Here is a 17,030-nt window from a genome sequence, read left to right as displayed (position 1 = left end):
ACTACAACTAAAAATTAGGTTCCTTGTAAGGAAACACTAACTAGATATTGAGGGAAGGGGGAGAGTTTGGTTGTTTATCCACGAAAGTAGGATTTAGACCTTTTCTTTAAAGGATTTGGACTTACTATGTCAATTTTTTAGTTGGTGACAAACCCTATGAACTAGTACTAATTTATTTCAAACTAGGGTTTATTTCATCAAATCAAAACAAAAGAACCATAATTGAGATATTCTTTTTTGGGCATACGAGTGTGTTTGTTAGGTAAAGCACAAATAATGTGATAAATTATATGTTAGGTCATAGTTTTATTGGGATACCTTATCCAAGAAGGAGAAAATAATTAACTCAAGTGGAGTAACTTATTAAAAAATTCAATTGTTAATTTGGATAATATTTTACACTAGGATTCATCAACCAAAGATATATATTAGATAAATAGCACAAAAGGGTTTGTGTGAATATTTCGGACTTACATGAAAAAACTAGTAAGATATAGTTATCGTGCAAAAAAAAAGCTATATATGTTGTCTAGGAAAGGCAATTAGCAGTCACAATAACATACATGACTAAAGTCAACCTCTGTTTGTCCAAGTGGTTGAAAGTGTTGACATAAACTCCAAAAAACTCTAGAGGTCTCAAGTTCGATTCTCAGAGGAGATGGAATGTATGGTTTATTGAATTTGGGTTATTAAAGGTGTAAATAATGTAATAATTTTGTTGGACTTTAGGCCTCTTTCATTAACGGTTTAACTTAAGCAGTTGTCATGCTTATCACACCTTCATGATGTATCAATGTCTTGTAACGACGAATGTAGTCTTGTAATGAGCCAGGACATTGTACAACTTCTTGTTACAATATAATATGTGTATGAGGCATTAAGAAAAATTGGAGATGAAATTCAACTTGATATAACTTTTAAAAGATAAAAAAGTAGCATTTGATTCTTATTTACCAAGACTTAGAGTCGGAAGCATATGTACTTAAGCATTATTAATTTAAGTATTAGATAAGACCAGTAGAATATAGAAAGAAGTAATATCTTGTAATTTTAGTGAAATAGTAATATAACAAGTTACTCCACATTGAAACTAAATAAAAGTATTTTACTGTCCACCACCCTTTGGTGTAACGGTTGGACACCCTTCTTAAGACCATGAAGTTGTGGGATCGAGTCTCGGTGGAAGCAGTTGCCATCAAGATTTATCTTGTGTAATTTAGGCTATGAATAATGTAATAATTTGTCGGGCTTTAGGCCTCTTCGTTGTCAGGCTTTAGGCCTCTTTCATTCTCAGTTTAAATTAGGCGGTTATCGTGCTCATTACATCTCCATGATGCATCTATGCCTTGTAACGACTAACGTAGACCGTAGTCGAATTCTCAAAAAAAAAAAAAAATATTTGGGAAATTTTATAGGGCCCCTCATTTTTGTTAAAAGGCCTCCCCTCAGTGATAATTTAGCAAGTAAAATGGTTCATAGATAATATCCAAAGGATACAATGAGTACAAGCTTATAAGTCCCAAAAAGGGTCAAACATAACATACAGACAAAGTTATGGATTCATAAGAGATTTCGCCAGTTCATGTGGGGCTAAGTTGGCTTCTCTCGGACAGTGCCTGATTACCACATCTCTACCCGTTAGATAGCCACGTAGACGGTCCAGATCGTTTATCAATCTCCACGGGGATGCATCTCGTCCATCTGTTATTAGGTTTACCAGGACTAAAGAGTCCGTCTCCATCTCGAAACTATTAAGCCCTAATCTCTCAGCTACTTGGAAACCTAGCTCCATTCCCCTTAGTTCACTGTGAAGAGATGAAATTGGTGGGAAGTTATGCACTTCTGAATCTATCGTCTCCCCTCTCCAATCTTTTGCAATTGCTGCTGCTGCTGCTTTATCCCTCCTGAATGCTCCATCGACATTGATCTTGATTCGTCCTTGTGGTGGTGGATTCCATGCTTTGTCCTGTAAAATGTTCGAAAAAGAAGGGAAAACAGATAAAGAAGGAAATCTTTTGAGATCAAGAGAGATTTTATGCCAAGTTCGATTCAAATCAAAATCTTGGTTTTGAAAATGCTTCTCGTTCCTGGCTTTCCACCAATGCCACAACAGATAAGTATATTTGTACCAAAACTCATTCAAATCCTTCCCTTTGTTAAGAATGTCTTTTAGATTTTGTATCGGATCCTCTGTTAGATTCTGGAGATCGACATCCTGCAAGGAAAGAATAAAAGTTTTGAATGTCTTGCATGTCCCAAATAGGTGGGTATGTGATTCAATCGCATCCTCGGGACACATCTTGCAATTTTGGTTTGTCTGTTGGGGTCTATGATTCATATTTGATATTGTTGCAATCCCATTATGGATTAACCTCCATATAAACAGTTGGACTTTCGGATCCATCTCTTTCTTTTTCCAAAATTTCGACCAAGGGAAATCACCTATTTCCATTGGTAATGTTGGGTTAAATTTGATGGTTGAATAATATGATTTAGTTGTGAATCGCCCTTGCTCTGTATTCTTCCAAATTAGTCTGTCCCTTTCACCTGTTATTGAGATTGTTATGTTGGTTATTGCAATGATTGATTCTGTGGTGAAAAATTGTTGGAGTAGATGAATTTTCCATGTTTTTGAGTTTGAATCTATCAAGTCTGCAACCCATGTTATGTTCTGTGGTAATTGCTGAATTAATGTTGGAATATGATCTCTCATTTCAAGGATCCATCTATCCTCCAATATTCTTGTATCCGACCCATCTCCAATCATCCATATGGTATTGTGTTGTAGAGTAGTTCGAACTTGGAGTAGTGATTTCCAAAATGGTGATGCAGGTGAATTCATTTCTACACTCCAATAGTCTTCCTTCTGGAGATATTTAGCTCTAAGTAATTTAACCCATATTGCCTGTTTGTTAGTAATAAATCTCCAAGCCATTTTGGCTATAAGAGATTCATTGACCTCTTTTAAAGACCTTATGCCTAGGCCACCATGCTTTTTAGAGCTTGTTATTATGTCCCAATTGATAAAATGCATCTTCCTTTCCTGTATACCATGTCCCCACCAAAATGCTCTTTCTTCTCTCTCTAATTTGTTAAGTACACCTTGTGGTAATAGTTGATAGCTAAATGGGTACACACATAAAGGACTTAATACTGATTTTATGAGCACTGTCCTACCTGCCTGTGATACCAATTTTTGTTTCCATCCTGCTAGAGTTTTCTTGAATTTATCCTGTAGCCAATCAAAACTCTTTATTCTATTACCTGGTTTTAGGATTAGAGCTCCAAGATACTTTGCTTGGTCTGTCATAATGGGTGCCTTTAATGTATTGACAAACTGTTGTTTAATATCAGGGGTGACTCCAGAGCTAAAATAGATGGATGATTTATCATAATTCACTGCTTGACCTGAAAAACTTGAATATATTTCCATAAATTCTATTATAGCAGTGAGGTTAGTAGATGTTGCCTTACCAAATATAATTAAATCATCTGCAAACAAAAGGTGTGAGATTGATGGACAGGAAGAATTGATCTTATATCCTGTGAACAAACAATGTGACTCATAATAATAGATAAGCAGGGAGAGGGCCTGAGATGTTAGTATAAAAAGGTAAGGGGACAATGGGCATCCTTGTCGAAGTCCCCTAGTGCCCCTAAAACTTCCATATAATCTGCCATTGAGTTGAATACTAAATATGGGAGTAGTGATACATTGTAATATGAGATTCAGGAAAGGGCCTGACAGACCCATGGCCTTGAGCACCAATTCCAAAAATTCCCAACTCACTCGATCATACGCTTTGGCCATATCCATTTTTAGACAAAACCCACCATTTTGTGCTCGAGATCCCTTCATTGTGTGTAAAACCTCCTGGGTGATCACTATGTTATCTAAGATTTGTCTATTGGGGACAAATGCATTTTGTGTCCACATGATATTATCTTCTAGGAATGGTTTTAATCTGTTAGCAATTATCTTCATGATGAATTTGTAAATGGATGTGCAAAGTGAAATAGGTCTGAACTCTGAAGCGCAACTCGGAATCTTGACCTTAGGAATTAATGCTAATGTGGTTTTGTTGAGGGATGGGTCTATCTTACCTAAGTGAAATATGTTCTGAATATACCTTATGAGTTCGTTGCCTATAATGTCCCAGTTGACTTGAAAATACTCACATGGAAGTCCATCCGGCCCCGGGCTCTTGTTTGATTCCATCTTCATGACCACATCTTTAATTTCCTCTGCTGTTGGGATTCCTGAGATGGCGTTGATTTGTTCTGCCGGAATTACTTTATATGCACCCAAGATTTCCATTGGTGGTTGAAGTACCTGTTCAGCTGAAAACAAATTCTGAAAGAAATTAATTAGTTCATTTGCTATTTCATTCTCATTTGAAGTTGTATTGCCTGACTGAGTTTTTATTTGGTTGATCTTGTTCTTTTGTTTTCTGATGGACATTGATGTATGGAAAGCTCTTGTATTTCTGTCCCCATTTGCGGCCCATTTTAGTCTAGATCTCTGTTCACATTTTGTTCTTTCTACTTCTTCTAGATAGATTATCTCTTCTTGAATTTGGCTTTCAACTTCTAATGATAATGTTGAAGGTGGTAGTCTTTGAATGGATAAGAGTCTGTTTCGAAGTGCCTTTAGTCTGTTCTTTATAATACCAAAGGATCGCTTACTCCAAATAGATAAAGATGATTTGACCGATTTTGCCTTATCATAGAATGTTCCTGTTGCCGATTCCCAATTTGATGTGAAAGTATCTTTGTAGTCATGGTGATGAGTCCAATATTTTTCGAATTTTTCAATTGTGGGTACTGTTTGACCTATCACTTTCAATTTTAAAAGGATCGGGGCATGATCGCTTGCATATCTCGGGAGGTGAAATACTCCTGAATTTGGAAAAGCTAACAACCAGTCTGATGATACCATGGCTCTATCGAGTCTCTCTTGGGTCAGATGATGACGATCTCTGTTATTTGACCACGTGAAAGCCGGTCCGTTAAAACCCAAGTCGATGAGTCCACTTTGTTGGATGAAGGATTGGAAATGATTCATAACTGAATTTGGATGATTGCCCCCTCTCTTTTCTGATGCTTGACCGATTGCATTCATGTCTCCAATACAGCAATAAGGATTTGTAACTGAAGAGAGAATTGTCGAAAAGTTAGTCCAAAAAGAGAATCTGTCTTGAATATGAGGAGGACCATAAATGGCGAATAAATCCCAGTCCAAATTTAAATTATAGTCATGAATAGTGGCATGAATTAGATTAACATCAGAGGAATTAATAGTTAAGTTAATATTATCCGTCCAAGCTAAATATAGGCCACCACTCCTACCTTGAGATAAAACTTGGCGGTAATTATTATATCCTAAATTATGTAAAAAGAGAAAATTACACGAGTACGAAAGTTTAGTTTCAGAAATAAATATAATATCCGGCCTAGTGGCCTTCAGGAACTGATAAAGAGCATTTCTTGTCGGGGTGTTCCCCATTCCCCGGCAATTCCACGCAAAAATGCTCATTCCTCCATCGGCTTTAAGGTAGCCGTAACCTGTTCTGCATTATTTCTTGTTGCATTCTGTCTGGCCAATCGTTTGTAAGGCCTCGTTGCTTCCATCTTGTCGTTGGAGGTAGTCTGATTTTGTACCTGTACTTCATGAAGATTATTAGTGTCCAAATCTAAAGAGGAAGAGGCCTGATTTGTAGGTCTGGTTCTTTTGGTCGAGGTGAGATGATCGAGGATGTCTCCAAAATTTTCATTTAGTGACATCCGGCGATTGTACTCAGATTCATCTATATTCTCTAAAGGACCAGGTCCTAAAATGCCATTAGAGTATGTGTTACTAGTGCTACCAAAAGATTCTAATTCTTTGTTGGTTCCACCTTTGGACATGTTTACTTTGAATTTATCAGAATATTTTGGTATCATACTAGATGTTAGTTTGGCACGTTGGCTTTCTGAAAGATTCATCTTAAGGAGGTCTCCCATAAGGAGAATGATAGGACAAAAAGTAAATGTGTGTCCAATTCGACCACAAGAATTGCAAAAACGAGGCAATCTTTCAAACCGTAATTCAACTGATATTAATTGGTGGTTCGAAATAGAGAGATTAATCCTGTTTGGCAATGGCTCGGCAATTGGTATTTCCACTCTGACCCTCCCGAATACTGTCCATTTAGAAACGTCATCCGGTGTTGTCGGTTGATATCGTCCCATCGTTGAAGCTAATCTGTTGACATTCGTGCTGTTGAGGTGTTTCATCGGGATTCCGTGCATTTGAACCCAAAACCACACTTTGTCAAATGAATGATTAATTGGTGCGATTTGAGAATTACATTCCTGTAACACTATAAGTTCGTCCATAATCACCCAAGGTGAACGGGCGATGGCCAATTCCAATTCAGTTCCTGTGGCGAAACGGATTAAGAAATGATTGTCTTTGATTTCTGTAATCGTGAATTTGTTTGGCCCGTAAAGCACCCTTGAGAGCCTGATCATGGCCTGGTTAGTGTCTATTCTCTTGTCACTACAGAATTTGAGGACTCCATGTTTGATGACCGACTGTTCAAGGCTGAGGGATTCAAATCCCTCGACTGTTTGAACCGATGGTTCATCAGTCGTAAGTTCTTCAAGTTGTTGCAAGAGGTCTGAATTAGTTGCGTCCATGATGAATCGAATGAGAAAAGAAGAAGATAGGAGATCAAAATAATGAAAAGAGACTAAATCTCAACCAAAATAAATCAGAAAAGAAGGGGAGGAAAGATAGACAGATGTGACTGTTCGTCGGTAACTGAAAGGAACCGACCGAAACTGCCCAAAACCAACTTAGCAAAAGTAAATCGCCACCAGTATTGGTGGTGCCGGAAATGAATTGAATCCACCATTTGGACATTTTTATAGAAAACAATATCTATACATTGTTTCTGGAAAGCGTAACAAAATTTTATTCGTCCAGCTAAAATGATTTTAGATTTAAATCAAATCAACCATTTAAACGAATCCATACCATACAAGCCAAACAAAATAAAATATTTTGGAATTCGACTCGAATTTATTTAGACTTTTTTTTTTCGTTGATGCCGAAATTATTTAGACTTGGAAGACAACTCTCATATCCTACTTGAAAAAAATAACTATGTAGTAGTAAGTTTTTGAGGTAATTCTTCATCAAAAAAAAAAAGTTTTTTTTTTTTTTTTTTTTTTGAGAATTCGACTACGGTCTACGTTAGTCGTTACAAGGCATTGATGCATCATGGAGATGTAATGAGCACGATAACCGCCTACTTTAAACTGAGAATGAAAGAGGCCTAAAGCCCGACAACGAAGAGGCCTAAAGCCCGACAAATTATTACATTATTCATAGCCTAAATTACATAGGATAAATCTTGATGGCAACTGTTTCCACCGAGACTCGATCCCACGACCTCATGGTCTTAAGAGGGGTGTCCATCCGTTACACCAAAGGGTGGTGGACAAAAAAAAAAAAAAAAAGTTTTTAAGGTAATGGACATGGTTTTTTTTTTTTGATGAAGGAGGTAATGGACATGGGTTACTACTCTCAAAACGGGAGACATGTCTGAAAACAAAAATCCTTATTTTTCAAATTTGCCTCCCATCCCATGTCCACACTCCACACACATCCCAACTAACCTACCTCTACTGTTTTTATCTTAAAAAGCATGTAACAAACGACACGTATAAACAACAACATAAATAACAGTTATTATCGGAAATAACAAAAAAAAAATCGGTCAAAACATGAAAAATTAAAACAACAACATTATAGTCCCAATACATGTAAGCCAAATGTAAGATAGTATAAGTGTGACAGGTAATACACAAGAATTATATGGGTCCCACCATCTCAATGCCTCGTGGCAGATATTATTATCATCATGGAACAACAAAAAAGAAGAAGATAGAGTCGTTTTAATTCTTTATTATTATTTTTTTCAAGATAAAGCCTGATATTTTTAATTATTTTTCATTTTTTGAAAATTATCCCATTTCTACGTTTTAATGTTTATCACTAATACATTATTCTTGTATTCATACACAGAAAATACCCTTGATTTATTTGGTCTTACACAATAATTTTGAGATCTTCCACGTGGGATGATCTAAAGTGACTAATACGTTTGAGAGGTAATAGAGTTTTACAGTTTAGAGTTTATTAGGTGGAGTGTTATAAATGAAGTTACGAGCATTTTGATACAATGGATAAAGCTAGAAAGTTAAAAAACGGTCGATTTTCTCTCTCTCTAAAACTCTATTCATCTTGAGAGTGATTTGTGATTTGATCCAAAACCCTTTGATTTTATGGGTAATTTCTCTTCTTCTTCCTCTGTTTTGTTCATATAATTTTCTTGGGTTGTTCATTTTGTTCTGGAATTTTAATGCTTCAAGTAAGTATCTTTTTTCTTTCTGAGCTTTATTCTGAATAGATTCGTTTGTTTTGATGTTCTGTTTTTTCAGGGTTTGTTCATGGTTAAATCAGCTGCTAGAACTAATTTTGAATCTTGGGTAGAGCTTCAAAATTGATTTAAGTTTAGAAGTTTGCTTATTTGATTCAGTGCTTTGATAGAAACTTCAGTGTTTGAGTGTTTTAGTATTTCTGGGGTTTGTTTGATTCAGTACTGGGTTTCAGTTTCATGGTTGAATTCAACTTATTCTTTGAATTTTCAATCTAGGGTTACTAATGTTTGACTTAATTTAGTTAAGTTCATTGAATGATTGAGTTGTTTCTTGGGAATTTCAAGTTAGGATTTTCATTCTGTTGAAATGGAATTGAATGATGGATATTCAGTGTTATCAAATAAGTAGAACTGAGGATATATATTAGTTTCTGATCCAATCTAGGGTTTGCTTATTTAAGTTGTAGTAGAATTATGGTTTCAAGATCTTATTCTAATCTCTTAGAACTTGCCTCAGGCGAATCTCCATCGTTTGATCAGTTGAATCAACGAATTCCCCGAGTACTAAATGTTGCTAATATAATGTCTAATATTGATGATGATCCATATGGTAGTGTAGATCAATCTTCTTCTTCTTCTATACCTAAGGAAAGAGTTATTATTGTAGCTAATCAGCTCCCAATTAGGGTTCATAGAAAACCAAATAATAAAGGATGGACTTTTGATTGGGTTGAAGATTCACTTCTTCTCCAACTGAAAGATGGTATAGGTGAAGATGATGTTGAAGTTATCTATGTAGGTTGTCTTAAAGAAGAAATTCATATAAGTGAACAAGAAGAAGTCTCTCAAATTCTCCTTGAAACCTTTAAATGTGTTCCTACTTTCTTGCCACCAGACTTGTTTAGTCGATTCTATCACGGTTTCTGTAAGCAACAACTATGGCCATTGTTCCATTATATGTTACCTTTATCTCCCGATCATGGTGGTCGATTTGATCGATCTTTATGGCAAGCTTACATTTCTGTAAATAAGATATTTGCAGATAGGATCTTGGAGGTTATTAACCCAGAAGATGATTTTGTTTGGGTTCATGATTATCATCTAATGGTTTTACCTACCTTCTTGAGAAGAAGATTCAATCGAGTTAAACTCGGGTTCTTCCTCCATAGTCCATTTCCGTCTTCAGAGATCTATAGGACTTTGCCTGTTAGGGAAGAACTTTTACGAGCCCTTCTAAATTCTGACCTAATAGGGTTCCATACTTTCGATTATGCTCGTCATTTTCTCTCCTGTTGTAGTAGAATGCTCGGACTATCTTATGAATCTAAGCGCGGTTATATCGGTCTTGAGTATTATGGTAGAACTGTTAGCATCAAAATTCTTGCTGTTGGTATTCATATGGGTCAGTTAGAGTCCGTATTGAGCCTTACCGAGACGGAAAGAAAAGTAGCTCAGCTCAAGGAACAGTTTAGTGATAGAGGAAGGGTGATGTTGCTTGGTGTTGATGATATGGATATCTTCAAAGGTATTAGCTTGAAGCTCTTAGCTTTTGAACAATTTCTTCTACAACATCCAGAGTGGAGGGGAAGGGTTGTTTTGGTTCAGATAGCAAATCCAGCTCGTGGGCGAGGAAAAGATGTCAAAGAAATTCAGGATGAGACATATTCAACTGTGAAACGGATTAACCAAACATATGGACGACCCGGGTATGAACCTGTTATCTTGATTGATGAACCACTTCAGTTTTTCGAAAAAATTGCTTATTATGTGGTAGCAGAGTGTTGTTTGGTGACGGCGGTTAGGGACGGGATGAATCTAATACCCTATGAATACATTATTAGTCGACAAGGGAATGAAAAATTGGATAAAGTTTTGGGCTTGGATCCTTCAGTACATAAGAAGAGCATGTTAGTTGTTTCTGAATTTATTGGGTGTTCTCCATCTCTTAGTGGAGCTATTCGAGTAAACCCTTGGAATATCGATGCAGTTTCTGAAGCAATGGATTGCGCATTAGAGACGTCTGAGCCTGAGAAACAACTTCGTCACGAGAAGCATTATAGATATGTTAGTACCCATGATGTTGGTTACTGGGCTCATAGCTTTTTACAAGATTTAGGGAGGGCATGTAAGGATCATGATAGACGAAGATGCTGGGGAATTGGTTTCGGGTTAGGGTTTAGGGTTGTGGCTCTTGATCAGAGCTTTAGGAAGCTATCAATGGAGCATATAGTCTCGGCTTATAGAAGAACTAAAACTAGAGCCATTCTTTTGGATTATGATGGAACTTTGATGCCTCAGGCCTCCATTGATAAGAGCCCAAGCCCAGAAACCATCGGCATCTTAAACAACTTATGCAGAGAGAAGAATAATGTAGTTTTCCTTGTAAATTCTAGGAGCCGAAAAACTCTTGATATGTGGTTTTCTCCTTGTGAAAAGCTGGGAATTGCTGCTGAAAGTGGCTACTTTATGAGGTAAAGACATTTAAACATTGTTGAAAGATTTCAAAATTTGCATTTTATTGAATCGTGTTTCTTGTTCCAGGTTGAATCGAGGAGCAGAATGGGAAACTCATGGCCTGCTGACAGATTGTAGTTGGAAGCAAATAGCAGAACCTGTAATGAAGTTATACACAGAAACAACCGATGGTTCAACAATCGAAGATAGAGAAACTTCGTTAGTTTGGTCTTACGAGGACGCTGATCCTGATTTTGGGTCTTGCCAAGCCAAAGAACTTCTTGATCATCTTGAGAGTGTCTTAGTAAATGAGCCAGTTTCTGTCAAACGAGGGCAAAACATCGTAGAAGTTAAACCACAGGTTCGACTCAACCTCCTTTTGATCAAATTGTACATTCTAGTAATTCCTCCCATGAACTTCAAATGAGCTAATATAATCTTCGTATTTGCAAATAAACAGGGAGTGATAAAGGGTTAGTTGCCGAACGATTACTTTCAACAATGAAAGAGAGAGGAATGTTACCGGACTTTGTTCTCTGTATCGGAGATGATAGATCCGACGATGACATGTTTGAGGTGATAATGGGCTCTATTTCAGGCCCATCTATATCTCCTTCGGCTGAAGTTTTCGCGTGTACTGTTGGTAGAAAGCCCAGTAAAGCCAAGTACTACTTGGATGATACAGTTGAGATTGTTAGACTAATGAAAGGATTAGCTTCAGTTTCTGAACAGGCAGGAAGTAACTCGTAAAGGTAATCAAATCTCAACCGTCAATTTTCGAGTAATCGTGTGCCTTGTGTTGTAGATTTTTGTTTACACAAAGAGAATGATGTTTCTTTTCTGATTTCTGTTTTAGTAATTTGATCTTAAAGTTGCATGGAATGTACTTGTAAATACATAAATGCATCATGCTGTATATCTGAAGCTTGTTCTTGTTCTTGTTTTATTTCCTCTGTTAATTGTTTAATTTGCTAAACATATCTTTGGAAATTGGAACTGGTACTAGAGAAAGGGCTATATTGTGATCCTTCAAAGACAAAGGTGTGTGTGGAGAGAGAGAGAGAGATGAATATCATTGCTTAGTAGTTAGATATGATTGAGATACTCAAGGAAGGGTTTCCGTATTTTTTTTCCAAGTCGAATCTAAAATATGACTAGAGGTCTGACTCAATTCGTGTCAGATTTTTGTTTCTGTGAACTCCGGCTGTCTGACTCATTTAAATGATTGATTTGAGCTGATGTTTTATTAGGGTGAGGCGGTTGAGATTCGAATTGAAAAAAAAAGTGGTAGTTTGACTGTTCAAGGAAAGAGGTGTAGGTCAGTAGGTTAACGAGTTTTTGTGGTCGATTGACGTGAGTCGGATATTGATATTGGTTTTGGTTGTATATTGATTTTGGTTTTGGTTGGAGATATAGTTAGGAAGAAAAAATGAGAGAAATTGTTTTGATGTTTTAGATGTTGGGTTGATATCTTTTAAGAACATCTCTAATGGGACAAAAGTGTGGAGTGTTACAATTAAGATTCTATTTCTCCAAAGCATTTCTAATACGAAATTCAAAACAAAAATTTATTGGAGTTATGTATCAAGTTTCAATTGAGATGTCCATTCTTAAATATTGCAAATCCGTAAATGTGATGAGATTTAAAAAGTGCCTCCGGGATGTGTTATTGGTGCACCTGAACTTCTTTTAATTTGGTAAATTTATTGTTGACTGTATTTGGTTAGGAGCGCCCCAAACTATTGGAATTAGATTGAATTCTGTTGCTGATAATCAAAAAAATGGTCTTCAGTTGACTACGGTCAATAAATTAAGAAAAGGGTTAATTCTATTTTGACTCTCTAAAGATGGCCAACTGATCAAAATGGCCTCTTAAAGATGACTAGCTTCAAATTTCACCCCTGTTTTTTCATTTTTTCGGTCTTTTTTAATGTGAGACGTTAATGAACTAGCTTTTCTTACAAAAAAAAAAATGCCCGTCTTATCTTATACTCCAATCTTGACCGCCCATTTCAATTTACATCTCTTGAAAAGCTAACATTCCTACTAATCAACATCACCATTTTAATCTTGTTACTGAAGCTTTTGCCGCACCAGGAGCTCTCAGTTTCATCATATACGCTTAATTCAATGGAGTATACTCTTAATGGTTGTAATTAAAAGTGTATTTATCAAATCTGGTAATGGGTATATGAAGGAAGTAGCAGCCATTGGTGTTATTTATTTATCTTGACCTAAGAAAACCATGATAAATTTAACCATAATAAAGAAATGGGTATACAAGCTGGGAAAAGGATTAAGATTGTTTGTTGTAGAGAGAGAGAGAAAGTAAATCCCAATTTTTTTTTTTTCGCCAAAAGCTTGGTTCTAGTCTTGAAGCCAATACAATTGATACCATTGCTCTTATTTAAACCACTGTGTTCATTGTTGTTATTTGGTAAAGCCATCAGGCCCCCCCCCCCCCCCACCGCAATTATTTTCATTCATCTATTACCTGATCTTATGGAGTTTCGAGAGAGGAAAAGAATAGACCACATAAGAGTGAAAAAGAGAGAGAAAGTAAGAGTTAAGCAAGATCAAAACTTTCCTAATTAATTATTAGTATTTCTAGTGAGGAAGAGTAGATGATGATGCAAGTGCCAAGTGAAGCTCTCTAAGATTCTATGAGAGGTGGAAAGGAGATGGAGAACAGGCTACTGAGATAGCAAAAAATGTCAACCTAATTTTTGAAATTAAAAAAAATTAATTGGCTTGACAAGCTATAATGAGTCTTGGGATCCAAAATAGTTGCGGGCTTGTGGCTAACATGGAAGATATGGACAGGGGCACTTTTGGTAAGAAAAGCCACCTCATTAGCGTCTGACAGAAAAAAGAGACGAAAAAATGAAAAAAGAGGGTCAAACTAGAAGTTGGTCATCTTTAGGAGGCCATTTTGGTGAATTGGTCATCTTTAGGGGGCCAAAATGGAATTAACCCTTAATAAAACGCCAACACCTCAGCAGATCAACCCGTAACAAATCAACAGAGAGGTTGAATAGGGGAAGAGGTATGCAACTCAAATCTAGAACGTGGGGTTGGTACGATCGTTCTAGGCGCCTTAAACCCTGCCTTGACTCAAATACAACCAGGTATGCAAAGAAGACTAGGATGTCCGTGTAAGTGGGGTTGATATCTCAATCCCGAAACACGGGGAGTAGAAGCGCGTATAATGTTTATCGACTTAATCCTAAAGTCCATCAAAGATCTCAGTCGCTGGAGGATATTAACTATTTATCAAACTTGGGCTTCAAGAGTCCTGACAGGATGAAACTTCACCTAAAGAATCTACAAACTCGAAAACATAATCTATCAAGTACATGGAACAAGACAAATCTAAATATCAAATATATGGGGTAATTTCAAAGAGGAATCCTGGTATCTTTGGATTACGAAATAGTAGTTTCAATCCAGCATGGTGGATTTTAACCGCCTCATCGTCGCCGCCTTTAATGTCGTTCGAAGCAGGCTATGAAAGGTAATCCAATAGCCTCGAAGAAGGAACAATCACAATGAGCGAGCAAACTCTCTTAATTATACGAGTAAGTCTCCAAATTCACTTAATATTCGATATTTAAATGCAAAAACAATCTGATTGTCTGAGCGTCAGAGGGGTTTCCGAGTTCCTTGCAGGTTGCAACCCCCCCCCCCCCCCCCAAATCGAGATGAACCGGTAGTCAATGTTGTAGTCTCACCATTCTGACTTAATTTTGACATCAGCGGTTACAAAATTTTGTCGAACGTCCACGAAATTCAACTCCAATATTCTGGGTTGAAATCAGGGAACTTGAGCTCAAATTTGTAACAAATGTCGACCCGAGCCTATTGATTTGAGGTGTATTCAATATTGTGGTGGCATTTAACAATAAATCCAGTTCGAACCCACCGAAATCAGAATTGACGTATTTTAGCCGATTTTGTAACCAAGTTGGCTCAAGTCCAACGATTTGAAGTCAAATTACAAAGAGGAGTAACTGTTTTGAGAGGTGGTTGTTTTAACCATATTCTAGAATATGTGGGGCGTCAATAACGAGGAGGCGCCAATAGTAATAGTATTGGGTGACGCTGGACGCTGTTAAAACTTTGTTTACTTATGTGATATAACTTTTTTTAAAAGAAATAATTAGTTATTGAAGATATATGAAGACTTGATATCTAATGGTCTAAATATTAATTATTATAAATTGGTTAATTTAAGATATCTTAAAGGGACATTCAATTTCTGTTTAGAGGGTAGATAAAGGGGAAGGAGGTAACCATTAAAAAGAAGTGTAAAAAGAGAAAATAAATATTAGATGTTAAATATGACCAACTATATAATGGCTTTTTAGGCCAGATTAATTCGGTAGACAAATATAAGAACTAAATTTTAGAGTTGGTCAGAAATAGGGGCCAAATTGGAACTCACAAGTTGCTCAAGGTTAAATTATCGAACATGCTCGTTTGTGGATCCTTGAATATTCCGACTTTATCTTTTTATTTGGAAGTCAAACGTATAAAACTGTTAGTTTGGGGGCCAAAAGACAAATAAACTCTAATAATTACCATTTCTTCTAGAATAAGTTGTTGTCCTCTTTTGTGAGGATATGATATTTCATTCTCTTTTATAGTAATTTATATAGTTCATATCTTTATGATGTTGATGTAATCATAAAAGATAAAATATGCTATATATACAAGTTGTACAAAAGTGTTCCTTTCATGAGTCATGATGCAATGTGTGAGTTTTGAGGAGATAAAAATTGGATTCTTAAAAAATCCGACCTAGCTAGCTTTTAAGGATTGCCTTTCCACTAAAATATTTTTATGACATTGGAACCACATTTTTTGTCTTAAAACAAATGGAATATATGCTTGTTTCATTGGTAGGTTTATATATGTAAGGGCATTATGGATTGTCTCCACACATCAAGGAATCATATGGACAGGTTTCTATGGCATAATATTTGTATGGATATAGGGAGATGAAGCACAACCCACTAAACACAATTGGACTCCATTGAACCACTTCTATCATCTCAAAGTACAAAGATAATTGCATTAATATCTGTATTATTCTACTTTAGAGATGCTCTTTTTTCTAGTTGTATCAAAGTCTACTGTATGTTGGACAGACGCCACTCAAACTACACATTTTCGTCAACTATTTTTCAAAATTTCGGTGGTCTTAAAAAAATGTTGAGATTGTGTCAGTGATGTTGCAAATAAGACTTTTGAGTAAAGATTTTAAGTGATTATAGCACTACTTTTTTAACAATTATTCTAACTTGTTAATTGTTTCGGAAATATCTAAATAGATAGCATCACACGCCATTTATTTTCTCCAACTGGTTGTGGTTAAATTTCTCGTGCAATAAAATATTTCCCAATTTAGTAATTACTCATGATATGAACAATTCCAAATATGGATTCATTGGGAACACAAATTCTATGGTTTGTATCATTATGAAAATTCTCTTAATATTGAAAGAAAAATTGATCTCTACTAGAAAAAAAAAAGAGGAAATATGACTTAAAAGGGTCTATTGATAAGAATAAGAACCTTAGCAGATTTTTAGTTTGATTCTTTTCAAAAGTTTGATATCCTGAAAAAGAACCTGTCTAGTACGAATGGAAGGCACGGTTGGGTCAAATTGGTATTGAGACCTTCATCCATGTTTATCCATCTAAAATAAAAAGGAATATTTTTTTTTGTTGAACAAATAAAAAGGAATATGATGTGGAAACTATTCATGTGAAACTAATGTTTAATCTCTATAGTTCAACAAAAAAAAATAATGTTTAATCTCTATGATAGAACACGTGAAGCGACTTAATGCAGTTTCGAGACTAAACAGCCTTTTCATAGTAGGAGTATCGTACAAATATGGTATTTTAGTACTATACCATGATCATGAGTTATGTCTCATTATCTGTAGTCGTAGACTGCGATCATTTGAGAGTATCATTAACTAAATATTTATTTTTTTAGAAGGAAATGTCCCAAAAACATTGTCCATCAAAGTGCCCAGGATTAATGAGTGTCAAATCCGAGTCTCTAGATTTAAAGAATACTGAATAGTGTATCAAATCTCATTTTTTGTCGATTTAGTTCGGAACTTGGGATATACA

The 17,030-nt window shown here is 36.0% G+C and overlaps 1 protein-coding gene across 1 annotated transcript; it reads left to right on the top strand.

Annotated features, from left to right (window-relative positions):
* The first annotated feature begins 8,216 nt into the window (after positions 1 to 8,216).
* LOC147563695 (alpha,alpha-trehalose-phosphate synthase [UDP-forming] 6-like) lies at positions 8,217 to 11,822 on the top strand. Its single transcript, XM_086639841.1, has 4 exons — positions 8,217 to 8,338; positions 8,491 to 10,900; positions 10,971 to 11,243; positions 11,342 to 11,822. The coding sequence occupies exons 2-4, from the start codon at positions 8,904 to 8,906 to the stop codon at positions 11,631 to 11,633; spliced, it is 2,562 nt and encodes an 853-aa protein (XP_086495967.1). The 5' UTR covers positions 8,217 to 8,338; positions 8,491 to 8,903; the 3' UTR covers positions 11,634 to 11,822.
* The last annotated feature ends 5,208 nt before the right edge of the window (positions 11,823 to 17,030 follow it).

Source organism: Eschscholzia californica, unplaced genomic scaffold (genome assembly GCF_041429995.1).
Source record: "Eschscholzia californica isolate CP2 unplaced genomic scaffold, dmEscCali1.0.p SCAF_1, whole genome shotgun sequence".
NCBI classification, from domain to species: domain Eukaryota; kingdom Viridiplantae; phylum Streptophyta; class Magnoliopsida; order Ranunculales; family Papaveraceae; genus Eschscholzia; species Eschscholzia californica.
Note: the sequence above shows the minus strand (reverse complement) of the source record. Positions and strands in the feature narration are given on the sequence as shown.